The 13774-nt window shown below is 40.6% G+C and overlaps 1 protein-coding gene across 1 annotated transcript in view; it reads right to left on the reverse strand.

Moving 5' to 3' along the window:
- Positions 1–8938: 8938 nt before the first annotated feature.
- TRPM6 (transient receptor potential cation channel subfamily M member 6) overlaps positions 8939–13774 on the reverse strand; it is a 121716-nt gene continuing 116880 nt past the window's right edge. Inside the window, exons 39-40 of the mRNA XM_065878353.1 lie at positions 11687–11793; positions 8939–9072 (exon numbers count right to left, since the gene is read on the reverse strand). Coding sequence (XP_065734425.1) covers positions 8939–9072; positions 11687–11793 — 241 coding nt within the window. The remainder of the gene's footprint in view (positions 9073–11686; positions 11794–13774) is intronic.

Consider the following 13774-nt stretch of genomic DNA (forward strand, 5'->3'; position numbering starts at 1 on the left):
TGAAAAATTGGACCACAATAAATAATCCTCAATTTGACACATTTTGTTAGCTGTCCATCAAACCCCTTTCTCTCTTTTTCTTGGACGCATTGCTACACTGCAGTTGCTAGCCTCTTTTGCAGGTAGGCAGGACTGTGTGACTGAGTTCTAGCTGATGGGATGTGAACAAAAGGATGTGTGCCACTTCTAGGGCTGACCCATAAAACCTCCCATGTGCTCTCTTCCCTTTCATGTCATTTTCCCCTTGGTGCCCGTCTGTTAAAGATGATAGAACCACTTGTCAGCCTGGGTCCCAGAAAGACTGTGTGGAACAGAGAACTCAACCACTCGCCACAGTCTGTCCTGGAATGTTAAGTGAGAAATAAATGTCTATTGTGTCAAGTCATCACATTTTTGTGCCTATTTACTGTTGTTGCCCAGCCTCCCCTAATATAGAACCATTTCAATACTAGCATTCTAGGATCAATGTCATGAACTATTAGCCTTTTGTTTGAAAAGAGAAGCAGATGGGGGAGGTTATGCATGTGTGGGGGCAGATAGTATAAGGGTAATCTCTGTACCTTTTGTTCAGTTTTGCTGTGAACCTAAAATTGGTCATTTAAAAAAGCCTATTTTTTAAAAAGAGAGAAGCATCTCCAGCTCCACCAATCCTGGGTGGGAAACTGTTTTGGCGATAAAATAAGAATATCTTCAGTAATAATGATTAACAACTTCCCACCATGACTATTGTGTGCCAGACACTGTACTAAGTGTTCCATGTACATTATCTCTAATTCTCAGACTACTCCTGCTTGGTACACATTAGGTTACACAGATGAATTTGCTCTACAACATTTAGGCACAAGAAATGGCACATTACCTTATTTTCCTAAATCTAGAGAGAGGTCCGCTCTCTGCAAAAGGATAAAAGAGTTAGTCATATTTCGGGATTCCAAAACGTGTAAGAACAAAAGCAGTTCACTGGGTGCTTGAAAAACAGAGAAGGGCTTCTAACCTTGGCCATCAGGCCCACAGGCCCACGGGATCCATTCACAGGCAGGTGGCTCCATTTGATCCATGACTAGCATGGACATGTATTGTTTCCTGTGACTTCTCAGGCCATAGCTCTTAGTCAGTCCTGATATCCATGAACTGGCCCTTCACAAGCCCTACGCCTCTTACACAAAACACCATCATCTTCCCTGACTCCAGGAGTGAGTCTCTCTTCTCTTCTCAGGGTAGGCTTCCTCTGCCTCACGAGCTCCAAGTTCTAGCCCCCATCAATTTTCCAGATGTCTTGGTGAGAGGCTGTCATATTGGGACCTGCAACTTATGCAGTAAGCCATTACGGTCCTGAGGCAAGGGCATCCACCTACTTTCTTGGGATGGAGAATAGCAAGAAGAAAGATAAGTCGGTATATTAACAGATCATCGTACCATATTCATATGATAAGCTGCGTTCAGAGAGGTTAATCAAGTTGCCCAAGGTAACAAATTATTCAGTGGCAAAGCTTCAGTTCAGACCTAAGTCCACCTGGTTTCAGGGTTTAGAGAACTTTCTACTATTCCATGAAGCCCCTTCTGGGACAATTCAAGGCATGCCACAGGCCTAAGTGGCCTTTTATGACAACAGGAAATAATCACAAATCATCCTAAATAAAATGAAATATCTGAAAGACTCACTGAAATCCAAGTCTTACAGAGTCTTTTCACTGAAATCTCAACAGTCGCCCAAGCCTGGTATTCAAATAGCTACTTTCTGCTTATACAAACACACATATTATATACACACATACAAATAAGCAAAGTGAAATATTAAAATCATTAGTCATTAATTTGCAATATCATTTTGCAACTAGAATTCTAAAATCAGATATCTAATGAATTATCCTCTTTGAAAAACATAGACAAGTGAATCTTATTTGACCCATATGACAGCCTTAGAAAGATTTCCTAGTTAAAAACTTATTCACACACAGAAACATCCAAATACTTTTTAAGAAAACAGAGAAGAAGTTTAATACAACAAGAGAACATTATTTGCCTTAACTCAAATTCAGTCATTATTAAGAAAAATGGTGATTACTTAGAAGGCCTGCGTTCTAGTCTCTCCTCAGACAATATAGTTATATTAACTTTGAGTGAAACACAATCTCTTTAAATCTCATTATTTTCATCTATCCTTTTAGTTCTCTCTCTCTTTTTTTTTTCTAATTCTACATTTCTGGAAAAATAGGTACCTCACTTAAGTGAAATTAATGATGTTTCTTGGTTCATATTTGCAGCTAGTGTAGTATAAAAAGATGTAACAGAAATAGGAAGTCAGAGAAAGGAAAATGAAGAGAGAAGAAGAAAGGAAGCAAGGAAGCATGGAAGGAAGCAAGGAAGAGAGGGAGGGAGGGAAGACATGAGAAAAATAATTCTCATTATCATCCGTATTTCTCAAGGCTGGTCACTTTCAGTTCTTTGGAATCAGTCTGGAATATTGCACACTTTGGGTATTCCACTCCCACTGGAAGGCCCATACCTCTGGAGAAGATGGGATGAAACAGGATGTCTTAGCCTGACACCATTAAATACGTGATTTACCTAACTCTGTTCTGATTCCACGCACTTCATGCAACCCTTTGATTATAATCCAGCTTCCAAGGCCTCCAGGGACACAGTGTGATGGTCAGACTGATAAAGGTTTTGTCGTTTGCATAGATTCTATTTCTCACTATAAATTGATAAACTGGAATGTCACTAGATGCTATCAAATAGTTAGCTGCTGTATTGACAAACAAATATCTAATTTTTTAGGAAGACATAAAAGGAGGACAGAAATGCAAGTGGAAACAGAAAAATTCATCGGTAGACACAGTGCCAGACTCAAAAGAACCCACTCATCATCTTGCACTTACCTGCTGATGATGACAAGAGGAAGTGCCTCTACCATGGACTCACACTCTATGAATGGCTATTCACTGTGCGGCAAACATTTCCTTGACAATGACGTGTACAGAGAGGACACAAGGTAACATTCCACAAAGGCCAGTTTGGATTTTCTCATCCAGTGGCCTAAGTTAGGTCTGACTTCCAAATCTGTGTTTCAAACCATCATAGGGATTCACGCTCTAGTAATTCTAAGTGTGCTGGTTAGTATTGCCTAGCCATCTATGTCATTGATTTGATTGATCTTTAAATCCTGGCTCCTCCTTGGGTAGCTGATTTAATTAAGCTGTCTAACGTATAAGCAGCCTTTTCAAATCTTTGTAATATGGGCATTTAGCACAATGCCTAGAACATAATGAGTGCTCAACACACATTGCCTATAATAATAATAATATTTAAAAGCTATCATTATAATCATTATCATTGCTGGGCAATGACAAATCAGTATACTGTAGACTCCTTATTTGTTTTGGAGAGCCTTGAAGACAGAAATGGATCTTATCGCATAGGTCTAACCTTAGGGTCAGGACATAACACATGGTAAAGCTCAATGAGTATTTCTTAAATAGGATACATACGGAAGTTGTACAAAACTAAGGACTACACTGTACATCATCACCATACCTCTCTTCCAATCCCCAGAAGCCCTTTAGCAGTAGGCAAACACCCCATGTCATGAAGCCCGGCCCATGTTTGTTTTCCTCTGTAACACTCAGGTGATCTCCAGAACACATCACTCTCTACTCTCTCAATAAAATAATTCACCAGTCCTGCCACCCTCCGTGATATTCTCTGTCCTCTCCCACAGCAGATACATGCAACCAACGGTCATTCCTCCTCCTTCCCTCCATTGTTGTTGCCAGCATCTCTGCTCCCCAAGTCCCTTTCTACAAAATTCCAGGGACAAGTAGGGAATTCCATGGCAACACACTGTAACAGTTTTCTGGGACTGCCATAACAAAGCAGCATAGACTGGGTGACTTAAACAAGAGAAATTTCTTTCCTCCAGTTCTGGAAGCTGGAAGTCCAAGATGTCAGTGTGTCTGGTTTCTTGCGAGGCCTCTCTCCTTGTCTTGGAGGTGGCTGCATTCTCTCGGTCTTCACATGATCATCACTTTCAGTGTGTCTGTGTCCTAATCTCCTCTTCTTATAAGGATATCGGTAATATTGAATCGGGGCCCACCCTAATGACCTGATTAAAACTTAATTACCTCTGTAAATACCTTATTTCCAAATACAATCATATTCCGAGGTAGTGGGGGTTAGGATTTCAACACGATTCAGCCCATAACACACACCAAGGATTTCTTTTGGTTACCAAAGCACCCTGAGGTTCTGTGACTTCTTGCTGGTGACCAATATGATAAACAGAGAAAGATTCATTAGAAGCCAAAGTGCAATCACATGACACCAATGATGATTCCCCCAAATCCCTCCAGTGGAAGGCAATTATTATGTCCACATCTGGACAGTCATTAGCCAAAGGGTTTCTACCATAACAATTGTAAGGACTTTCTGACTAATATAGCAGGTAGAATTTCTAAAGGTTCAAAATGAAAACAAACAAACGAAAACCACTAGGGGAAGACGAGAATTCTAAAGGAAGTTAGTTACTAAAAGACACTGGCAAGCCATAGGCAGAATTTTCTTATTATTAAACAGCACTACACTGACAAAATCTAAATCAGCATTAATTAAATTTTTTGTAAAACATCAACCTTTGCAAATATCAAGATTCTAAACCTGCTCTTTTTCCATTCCTAAAAATATCACCAATGATGGTGTCAGATTTGGACTTTACCTATCCTGGAAGGCTTTCTTTGGGCAGAAGGTGGCAAAAGACGTTAGCTGTGTAAACCTAAATCCATCAATAAACAAAATAAGTAGGAGACACTGTAAAATGGTGAACATCCTGATTTTGAACTACTTTAATTAAGTTTCAAAACAAAAAGGGGGCAACGAGCTTTTTCCCCTTGGAAAGAGAGAAACAGCAGAAACCACTTTTGTGTTTATACTGAAACAAGTCCACTGAGCATCCTCTGTAAACATGAAATAATGGTCACATAATATGAAAAATGAAAACCCCTTATTACTTATTGAACTGGATCCCATGCTCACGAGAAGCCTTTCAAATAAGATTCTCAGAGGACCTTATAAATGCTCTCTCATTATTGTTTGCCTTTGTTTGAAAAGGTAAGGCAAGTTACCTCATCTCATTGCAGAGTTAGGGTTTAAGACAAAGGTTAAAAGAATTATATAAAGTTAAACCAAATCAGCCAATGATAGAGACCAAGGGTTGTTATCTCTTGAGGACTGAAAGTTTCTTTTTGAAAAATTAAGCAACCTAACTAATTATTTTTAGGAGAGCATTTCATTATCTGTATATCAAGGTCCAGGAAGAAAAATCACAAAATAATAACTATGCTAAATAAAAAAATCAGTGTGGTTTCCAGAACCCTTTCTATTCTGTGTACCCATCCATGTGGCTGGAGATCTGAAATGCTATTTAAGTCTCATTTTCCTTCAGAAGCTAACCTCTGTGGAATAAAATGCTGCTAAGGGAGAAAAAAATCTTTTCTGTCATTTGACTTTAACTTATGATAAATTAGCTTCAACTAGTTTCTTAGAAAATTGCCCAAGAAATGACTACAGAAAATTAAATACCAAGACTTCAAAGAGGCAAACACACAGCCTTCAAATTCCGACCTCAGAGAATAATCCTCCCTTTCTCATGCTTTGGAGAGATGTGAGTAAAGAAATCGTACTAGGGCATGGTAATGAACCATCTTTCAAATGACTTTTCTATCAATCTTCTTTTCAAAGGGTAATAAAGTGATGATTATTTCTAGGCAGTTTCTGGGAAGTTATCATCTCATTTCAATAGTCACCAGTAAGAAGGACGGTACTTTGGTATTATCGCCACAACGATAAGGGCAAGAACTGGTTGAGAATTCAACAGACAAGGTGTAGGTTGTTAAAAGCTATTTCCTGGAAAATTAAAACAGAGAGAGATCAAAAGAATTGTGTTGGGTCTTAAGGAATTGGTAATCATTCCCTTCTAGATTAAAAATGCAAATCTGATTTATTAACTAGTGAATGAAATCCATTATCATGTGAGGGTTTTATTATTTCTTTCAACAAATAATGTTGAAAGCTTATTATGTGCCACACTTCGTGCTAGATGCCGGTGACTGATGGAGAAGGGTAACAAGCCATGGCAGGAGCATCTGTGTCATGACTTCTAGAAACTGAGTGATCCGTCTCAACTAAAACAGTAACAACAAATTTTTTTTTTTTTTCAATTTTTGATTAAATGGTTGGTAGGGAAGTTTTAGTCACCCGGTACTTGTTTTGCAAAGCTACAGAAAATAACAGGGTGAGGAACACCCAAAACTATATCTGATCTCATTCCCCAGAGTTGTTAGAAGTTTTAAGAGGTCATGGGGCAAAAGTCACTCCAGGAATGTACAGCCCCATGGAGGGGAATACCCATGCACAGGATGCCTTCAGGAAGGACTCCCTGGAACCTGGCTGCTTCTCTGGCCCCCAGGTTCAGATTTCCATCTGTGAGATTGGCTAAGGGCTCATACAAGGATTATGCAATCCATTTTTCTTCAGTGGCTCCTAAAACCAGCCCCATCTATGTCCTTTTATTTGCCCTAATTCTCTTATTCCAGTCTGAACCTACTGCCCACTGGCAGATAGGGTATGGAATACATCTCTGGATTCAACATTTGCCCAGAAGTCAAATTTTTTAGCACTCACCAGAAATCCAAACTCGTAACAACAACCAAAAAAGAAAGAAGCATGAGATATAACACTTTCTGAGGGCAAAGAAATGTTATGTTCATTGCGCCCTCATTACTTACACACCACAGGGAAGGCACTTAATAAATACCTGTTGAATAAAATTAACCGAATGGATGAATTCATTCATTCGTGGTCATGAATCAAAGTCATGATTGTCACATTGGTATCTGCATGCAAGCTATCCCACAGTGACCTTTGCCCAGCAGCTGGTTCACCTTTTTAAAATGTTATTCGGGTGATTTTTCTTAAAAAGAGAGTGAGAAAATCAAAACACAGAAAATTAAAATCAAGATGTGTTTTTTCAAGTTCCATTCCAGGTAACAAATATTTGACCAATGAATTAATGCTTTTAGTTTGGCTTGGATAGGCAAGTTGCCTCCTTCCAATAGTTGAACACGGCTCTGAAGTGAGCGCAAAGAGATCCCTTATTGATTTGCAGAATAGGATAAAGCAGTTAAGCTCTGAAAAAAGCATTAACATTTTATCCTCATTGCCAATCAAGAAATCACCCAAGTTTCCCACCTCCCACCACCCCAAAGACCAAAGTAAAAAGGCTGTAAATCAGCCCTTGCGCATCTCACAAGAGCCAGACACTATCTTTGGCAAATCAAATTCTTGGCTTTCCATCCCCCTATCCCTGGGCAACATTTCCCCAAAGTATAACCTCAGAAGGCAGGAGTGTTGATTTAAAAAGCAAGCCAGCTAATGTAAGGGCTAACGAGAAAGATAAGTTGAAAATTTCAAATCCAGGAGGTCTGTTGCTGGTAGATTCGAACGCTTTATAATGAGGAAAGGAGATGCAGGAAGAGTTGGGGAGAAGATTCCCAGCCCTCCAACTCCTCCTTGTGTGAAGTTTGTGCTTGTTCTGAGGTAGGGTGACCCTGATAAGTGCGAAAGAGGGATGACCGATCCCCCAAATATGCTGTACAGCAGGGGTCCCCGACCCCCAGGGCCACGGACCAGTAACGGTCTGCGGCCTGTCAGGAACCAGGCCGCACGGGAAGAAGTGAGCAGCGAGTGAGCAAAGTTTCATCTTCCGCTCGCCATCACTGGCATTACTGCCTGAACCATCCCCCCCATCCCCCACCCCCCACAATCGGTCTGTAGAAAACCTGTCTTCCACGAAACCGGTCCCTCGTGCCAAAAAGGGTCGGGACCACTGCTGTACAGTGTGGCTTCCAGGGACCCTTTCTTCAGGCCACTGAAACCGATTACATGTGCTCAGGCCATAACTTAAAATATACACTCCAGCACTCGTTAAAGCCACCAGAACTCTGTATTTCAACCAGGCGATTACCTGTGAAACATGTTTTCATTCAAAAACCCCATCTTTCCTCATAGGACCTGACATAAAGTAATTTAGCTTGTAACATTATATACCCAACTTTGAAAAAGGGAGTAATACTTTAGAGGTTGGCTTAGTCAACTCTCTAACCAATAGTGTCCCTGAGCACAAGGGAAGGGAAAACACTTCTTAATAATTTCTAGTTTTATATATCCTTGTTCCCTTAAAAAAAAAGGATGCATGGGGCGTTTGTTTTAGATTGCCCTTTCCTCTCTTCCAGAGAAACCTGAAATGCCCGGTTATCATATGATTCACTGACAATATTGAAACCCATCTAGATTTCACCAGGATGCTAACATTTTACTGGTTAGTTTGTACCGGAGCGTGCTCCAGCCTGTGCAAATACACCCTTACTCGCTTGTTTTCCTTTGTGTCGCTCTTCAAAGCCCTATGCTGCTGGAAAGGAGAGGAAGGAGTCAAGTGACTTTTTTATGTACATATATACATAAATACAATATGTGGGTGAGGTGATGAATAGTAGTGGAGGTTAGAGTCTGCACACATAGTAAGAAAATAAATTAAATTTATCTGCCTGGTTCTTTAGTGCCCAGCATTCTGCACAAGGAATGAGGTATGAAGAGCAGCATTCCTGGCTGAGTCATCTGTCTTCTTGTGCAACTTGAGGATGACGAACACACGCAAAGCACCCTGCACACAGGTCAATATCTAGGAGAAGCCATTCATCATACACCAGTGAGGTCCTTGGGGAGGGGAGACATGAGGCTCAGAAGGCATGTCCCAGGAGGCCCTCAGGGTAAGGCCATCCCGGCAGAGGCTCTGACATAACCAGTGTTACATCAATCAATCTATGTTACCATAGAGTTCATAGAAGGGAGGGCAAGGGCTGTCATCTTCTTACTTCTCCCTTTCTTACAATCGTGTGAGGTCTTCTGGAGAATTATTACCCTCTTCCTCTGCTGGAGTCTCCTCAGCTGGTTCAGTTTTGATTTCAAATCCAAAGGCGGAATTTATCCTTCCGGGGGAATAGTCATTTCTTTTTAAATCTGCAAGGAAGACAATTAAGACAGTTATAGAGAATCCTTAAGAACATAATATTCACACAGATAGATCGGACTTCAGGACTTTAGGCCAAGTGCTCAGAGAGGACTCTGCTCCCTTGGGCCACTGATATGTGAAACTCAAACCCTCAACCATGTCCAAACTACACCCCACCATGCACACGTGTGACTCTAACTCCCCAAGGCTGTGTTTACTGGGGCAGGGGAGGCAAGCTTTGGTTGCTTGACTAAATACATGGTGCCCTATAAGACATGACCTGTCCAGAGTTAAGTGAGGCCAAACTGGACACAGGGCATTTTCACTTGTTGAATGATGGCAGAGCCAGAGAATGCAGCCAAAATGGTGGACTCGGGATGTCAGTGGTCAGTTTTCTGCAACAAAGCCGTACCTCAGGATTGGCTGCACCTATAAAGACTTCATCCAATTATCAGATCTTATGCTTCCTGAAGCCTCCTCCTTTAATTTCACAGGGAAATTCTCAAAAGAAATCATTAATAAAGGTAACCCTTGGGGAGAAACTTATGGAGGAGAGTGACCTTTAAATGTTTGTAAACCATTGTATGCTGTGTTGATTAAATTTGTTAACCTTAAACATGCATTCCTTGTATTATTTTTTAATGTTAAATGGGGATTATCTGGACATAAAACTAATACATATTATAGTTTAATAATAACCAACAGTAATTACATCACTTCAACCCTCACGCCAGATTTATGAGATAGGTGCTATTATCCCCAGCTTACAGATGAGAATGAGGGCCAAGGTCACAAAACTAGCAAAAAGCATTTCTGGGATGTGAGCTCAACCTATGATTCCCATGCTCTTATACTATCCTGAACTGTCTCTCAAAAAAAAAAAAAAAAGAAAAAGAATTATAAATCAGAAACTAACACACCATTGTAAAGCAATTATACCCCAATAAAGATGTTAAAAAAAAAAAAAAAAAAAGAAAAAGAAAAGAAAAAAATAGTAAAACATAAACAAAAAGAAAAATCACCCCAATCCTGTTTTCCGAGCTAAACTTTTTAAAATTCAAATTACCAAATGTTCAAGTAAATGAGGATATTTTTTTATCTCCATTTAAATGTGTGTTAACTAAGGTTTTGAAAGGAAGCAAGGATTAGGTCCAGAAATGGAGGAATTATGGAATTACTCAAAAGCCACCATGGTAGGGAAAGAACGAAAGGAAGAAAGCAAGTGAGGGAGGGAGGAAATCTTAATCATACGGAAGAGCTAACTGGATGGAAGCAGTGAGTTATGCCTTAAGGCCCCCTTTCTCCTGGCTGACCAGATACAGTCCCTGATCAAGAATGAGAAGCTGCCCTGCCCAGGAAACAATGAATCAGTCCTGGGAAGAGGTCAGCGCCTGAGGATGCTGAGTTAATGGGCTGGACTCCAGCCTGCAATCACGGGATGGAGATATGTGTCAGCTCCTGCCTCCCACAGGGCCCCACTCAGCCCAGCCCCCTCTCCTTCCTGGGCTCCTTCTGACCAGAGGAGGCCAGTGGGCAGCTTGGCCAATGTGCTATGGACTGATCTCTTTGCCCAGTTCTTCTGGGTGGTTTGTGAGAAGGAGTCCTGGGCAGCTCCAAGAAGACATCGAGACCCCTCCTGTCTGTACTGCTCCAGTCTCATGTCCCCACTGCCACCACCCCTGGCTAATAAGCTATTTCCCACAGGAACTGGAATCTGCTCCACACCCCAGTCTCCTGCTACCTCGTGCCCACAAGGGCAACTCCTACCTCTAACTCCAACAAGATTAGAAAGTGCCTTTCTTTGTTGTAAATTTACACCCACTCCATCCCAGGTTACAATGGATATTACTGATTTCCAATTCAGGGTTTGATCATTTATGATAAGGCTGGAAGGGCTACTCAGCTTAAAAGACATGAGATTCCACTCTAAGGACAAGTGTGGCGCAACCTTAGAAAATTAGTGAGCAAGCTGAGACAGACATAAAGCATCCCTCCTGAGATAAAAGGAAAAAATGCAGCAGAGCTGGGGCTGCCAATCTGGGGGACACAAACCTCCAGTCGCTTACTTTTATGTTAGAAATATTTTTCTGTGCTGACTCTTACTTTCAGAGAAAGTGTGCCATATTATCTAATCAGATTTTTAAAATATACCTTGTGATGTATGTTGAAAGTGGCAGGTTTTTATAGTGAAAAGCACTACTTTAATTGATAGCTGTTGTTTCCCTCCATGCCACACCCTCTCAAGTGTCCAATGAGTAAATAAGAATAGAATAGAAACTCTGTGGGCACCACTCAAGACCCAAAGGGGAGGGGGCGGGGCGGGGAACAGAGACCTGCCTCTGTCCAATTTTGCCCCAATTAAGTAGGAGGAACTTTTCCCTTGGAGAGACTGTGACAAGTATTGGGCCCAATGTTGTTTTATCACATTTTGGCAGAACCTGAAGTAAATCCCTGTCCTTTTAATCCCTTTAGAGACTTGAAAAATTTGCAGTCAGAAAGTCAGGCCTCAACTGCGAATGAGATAAAAATGTGATTAAGATTTTCTACTCTATCCCAGGTTACAATGGATGTTGTTCAATGAGAGATTTACTTAGAGAAAAATAGAATCGTTTGGGGGCATACCCGGGAGTTTGAGCTTCCGGCAGCAGGAGTTGCAACGATGTTTTGCAATGAAGTTTCTAATTGCATCTTCCCCTAAATTGGCTGGTCCAAACACCATTCCTCTTGATCTAGAGGAAATATCAGAATATCAATTAGATCACAGCTCAGAAAAAGGAGCTCAACTAGGATTCTCTGAGATACCGAACAGTATCCCATAGTAACCCAGTAAACTTGAAGGAGCCAACAAAGAACAGAGCACTTTGGGGAAGCAACAATGTTAGGTTTGCAAATTTAAAATTCAAATGCACTTCAATCTTTGTACCCAACTCCAAGACCTACTGTGAAACTCATTTCCACGCTAATCTGATAGAAAAGTGAATTTTCTATGTACCACATTAAAACAAAATACAGTGAGACCCTTTTTAATGCATATGAGGTGAGAGAATGACATTCATTACCAACTGGTCTACTAGAATACCCGAAAGGTAAGTATAAAGTAAAATAAACTTGGCATTGGAACACCCCTTCTGAAAAAATTGATATGCATTGTTTCAAACCCACATACTTTTCTGAAAATAACCAATGTCCTCAAACACAAAAGCCCGACAAAACCCGAAACCCAGTATTCATGGCTCTTTTGATAGCTACTTCTACCCTGCAAACTGCTATAGCTGGGCTCTTTGTGAAAAGGTAAGACAACTAGGAGATGATGATTTTGTGGAAGTAAATCAGTATATTTTAGGCACATTTTTAACACTCTATAATTATAATAGATCCTTAGCAGATTTTAGGATCAACGTTCATCCATCATTTGATCATTCACAACCATTATTCTTCGGCTGACACTCTACACACCAAGGAATAGAGCACACCAGAAACACTTCCAAAGAAACTTTATGAAAGCTAATATTTTATTTTAATGACATGCAGAGTGGGAAACAGCACATTTTAAAATCTGAACTCAATTACTGCTCTTAAATACCACGTCTTAAGAAAAAAGAAAAGCAAACTATCACAAAAGGAAACAATAAATTTCGCTTCTAAGGAATGCGGTTTTTCAAAAGGGATGTGGTGTAAAAATGGACTTTTCCATCTGAGTATTGAAACATTTATCTCAATTTCCACTTCCTTTTGGCAGAATAACAGTAGCTGCTCTGAAGATGTACCAAGCTCAGAATGAGGGCTGATGTCAGTTTGATCTCAGATTGCCTCTTTGCTCTGAGGCGAGTAGGTGGAGGAAATCTCTTGGGAAGACAACGTGAACAGACACCCAGGATTAACTTTCCTGGTCACTCAATCGCCCTTACAAAATACGGCTCTGGTGGTATTTACCAGGCTGCATAAGCTGCCTCTGTTAACTATTCCTCTTTCAATCCATCTGGTAAGGAACCACTTCTATAAGGTGAAACCAAATATGGCAAAGAAATAGAAGCACGCAATATTTAGTACTGGAACTCTATGATGCTGATAAAGTGAAAAATGAAGGCGTTATTTTAGTCATTTAAACTGAAGAATTCCTTTTATCGTCTCTCTGGCATGACCCTGTTGGAATATTTCACTCCTTTGCATTCCACGCTGCCATTTCCTTCCCCCCAATAAAGCATGAAAGTTCCCAACTTAGAAATGTAACGTTGATTCTCAGATAAAAGCTGTAAGGAAAACTGTTTCCCTCTATGAGCTTTGTTAAAGTTAAGACAAAAGAATCAAAATTACTATAATATGTATGTATCAGGCATTCGACCACTCCCTGTGCAGGGGAGAGTGAAGGAGGGTTGTAGGGACATTCATACACCATGCCTACAGCCCTTGCAGTCTCAGATAACAACGTCTGAAAAAATATACAACCGTTTTCCAGATTTTTCATAGCACAGGAGAGCAGGAGGCAGCTTGGTTCCACCTTCAAGGAAATGCTAATTAGTGCCATGTACACAGAGATTTACTAAAGAACATATCATCATCATCATCATCATTATCATTTCATACTTGTCAAATGCCCAAAACCATCAAGGCAGTAAGTGGAAAAAAAGGTGCAATCCCAAACTACCAATAACACTGAGGCAGCCTCCACTGAAGGTCAATGACCTGAGGAACCAAGTTAAGTGGCCAGAA

The sequence above is a fragment of the Phocoena phocoena genome, chromosome 6 (assembly GCF_963924675.1).
Source record: "Phocoena phocoena chromosome 6, mPhoPho1.1, whole genome shotgun sequence".
NCBI classification, from domain to species: domain Eukaryota; kingdom Metazoa; phylum Chordata; class Mammalia; order Artiodactyla; family Phocoenidae; genus Phocoena; species Phocoena phocoena.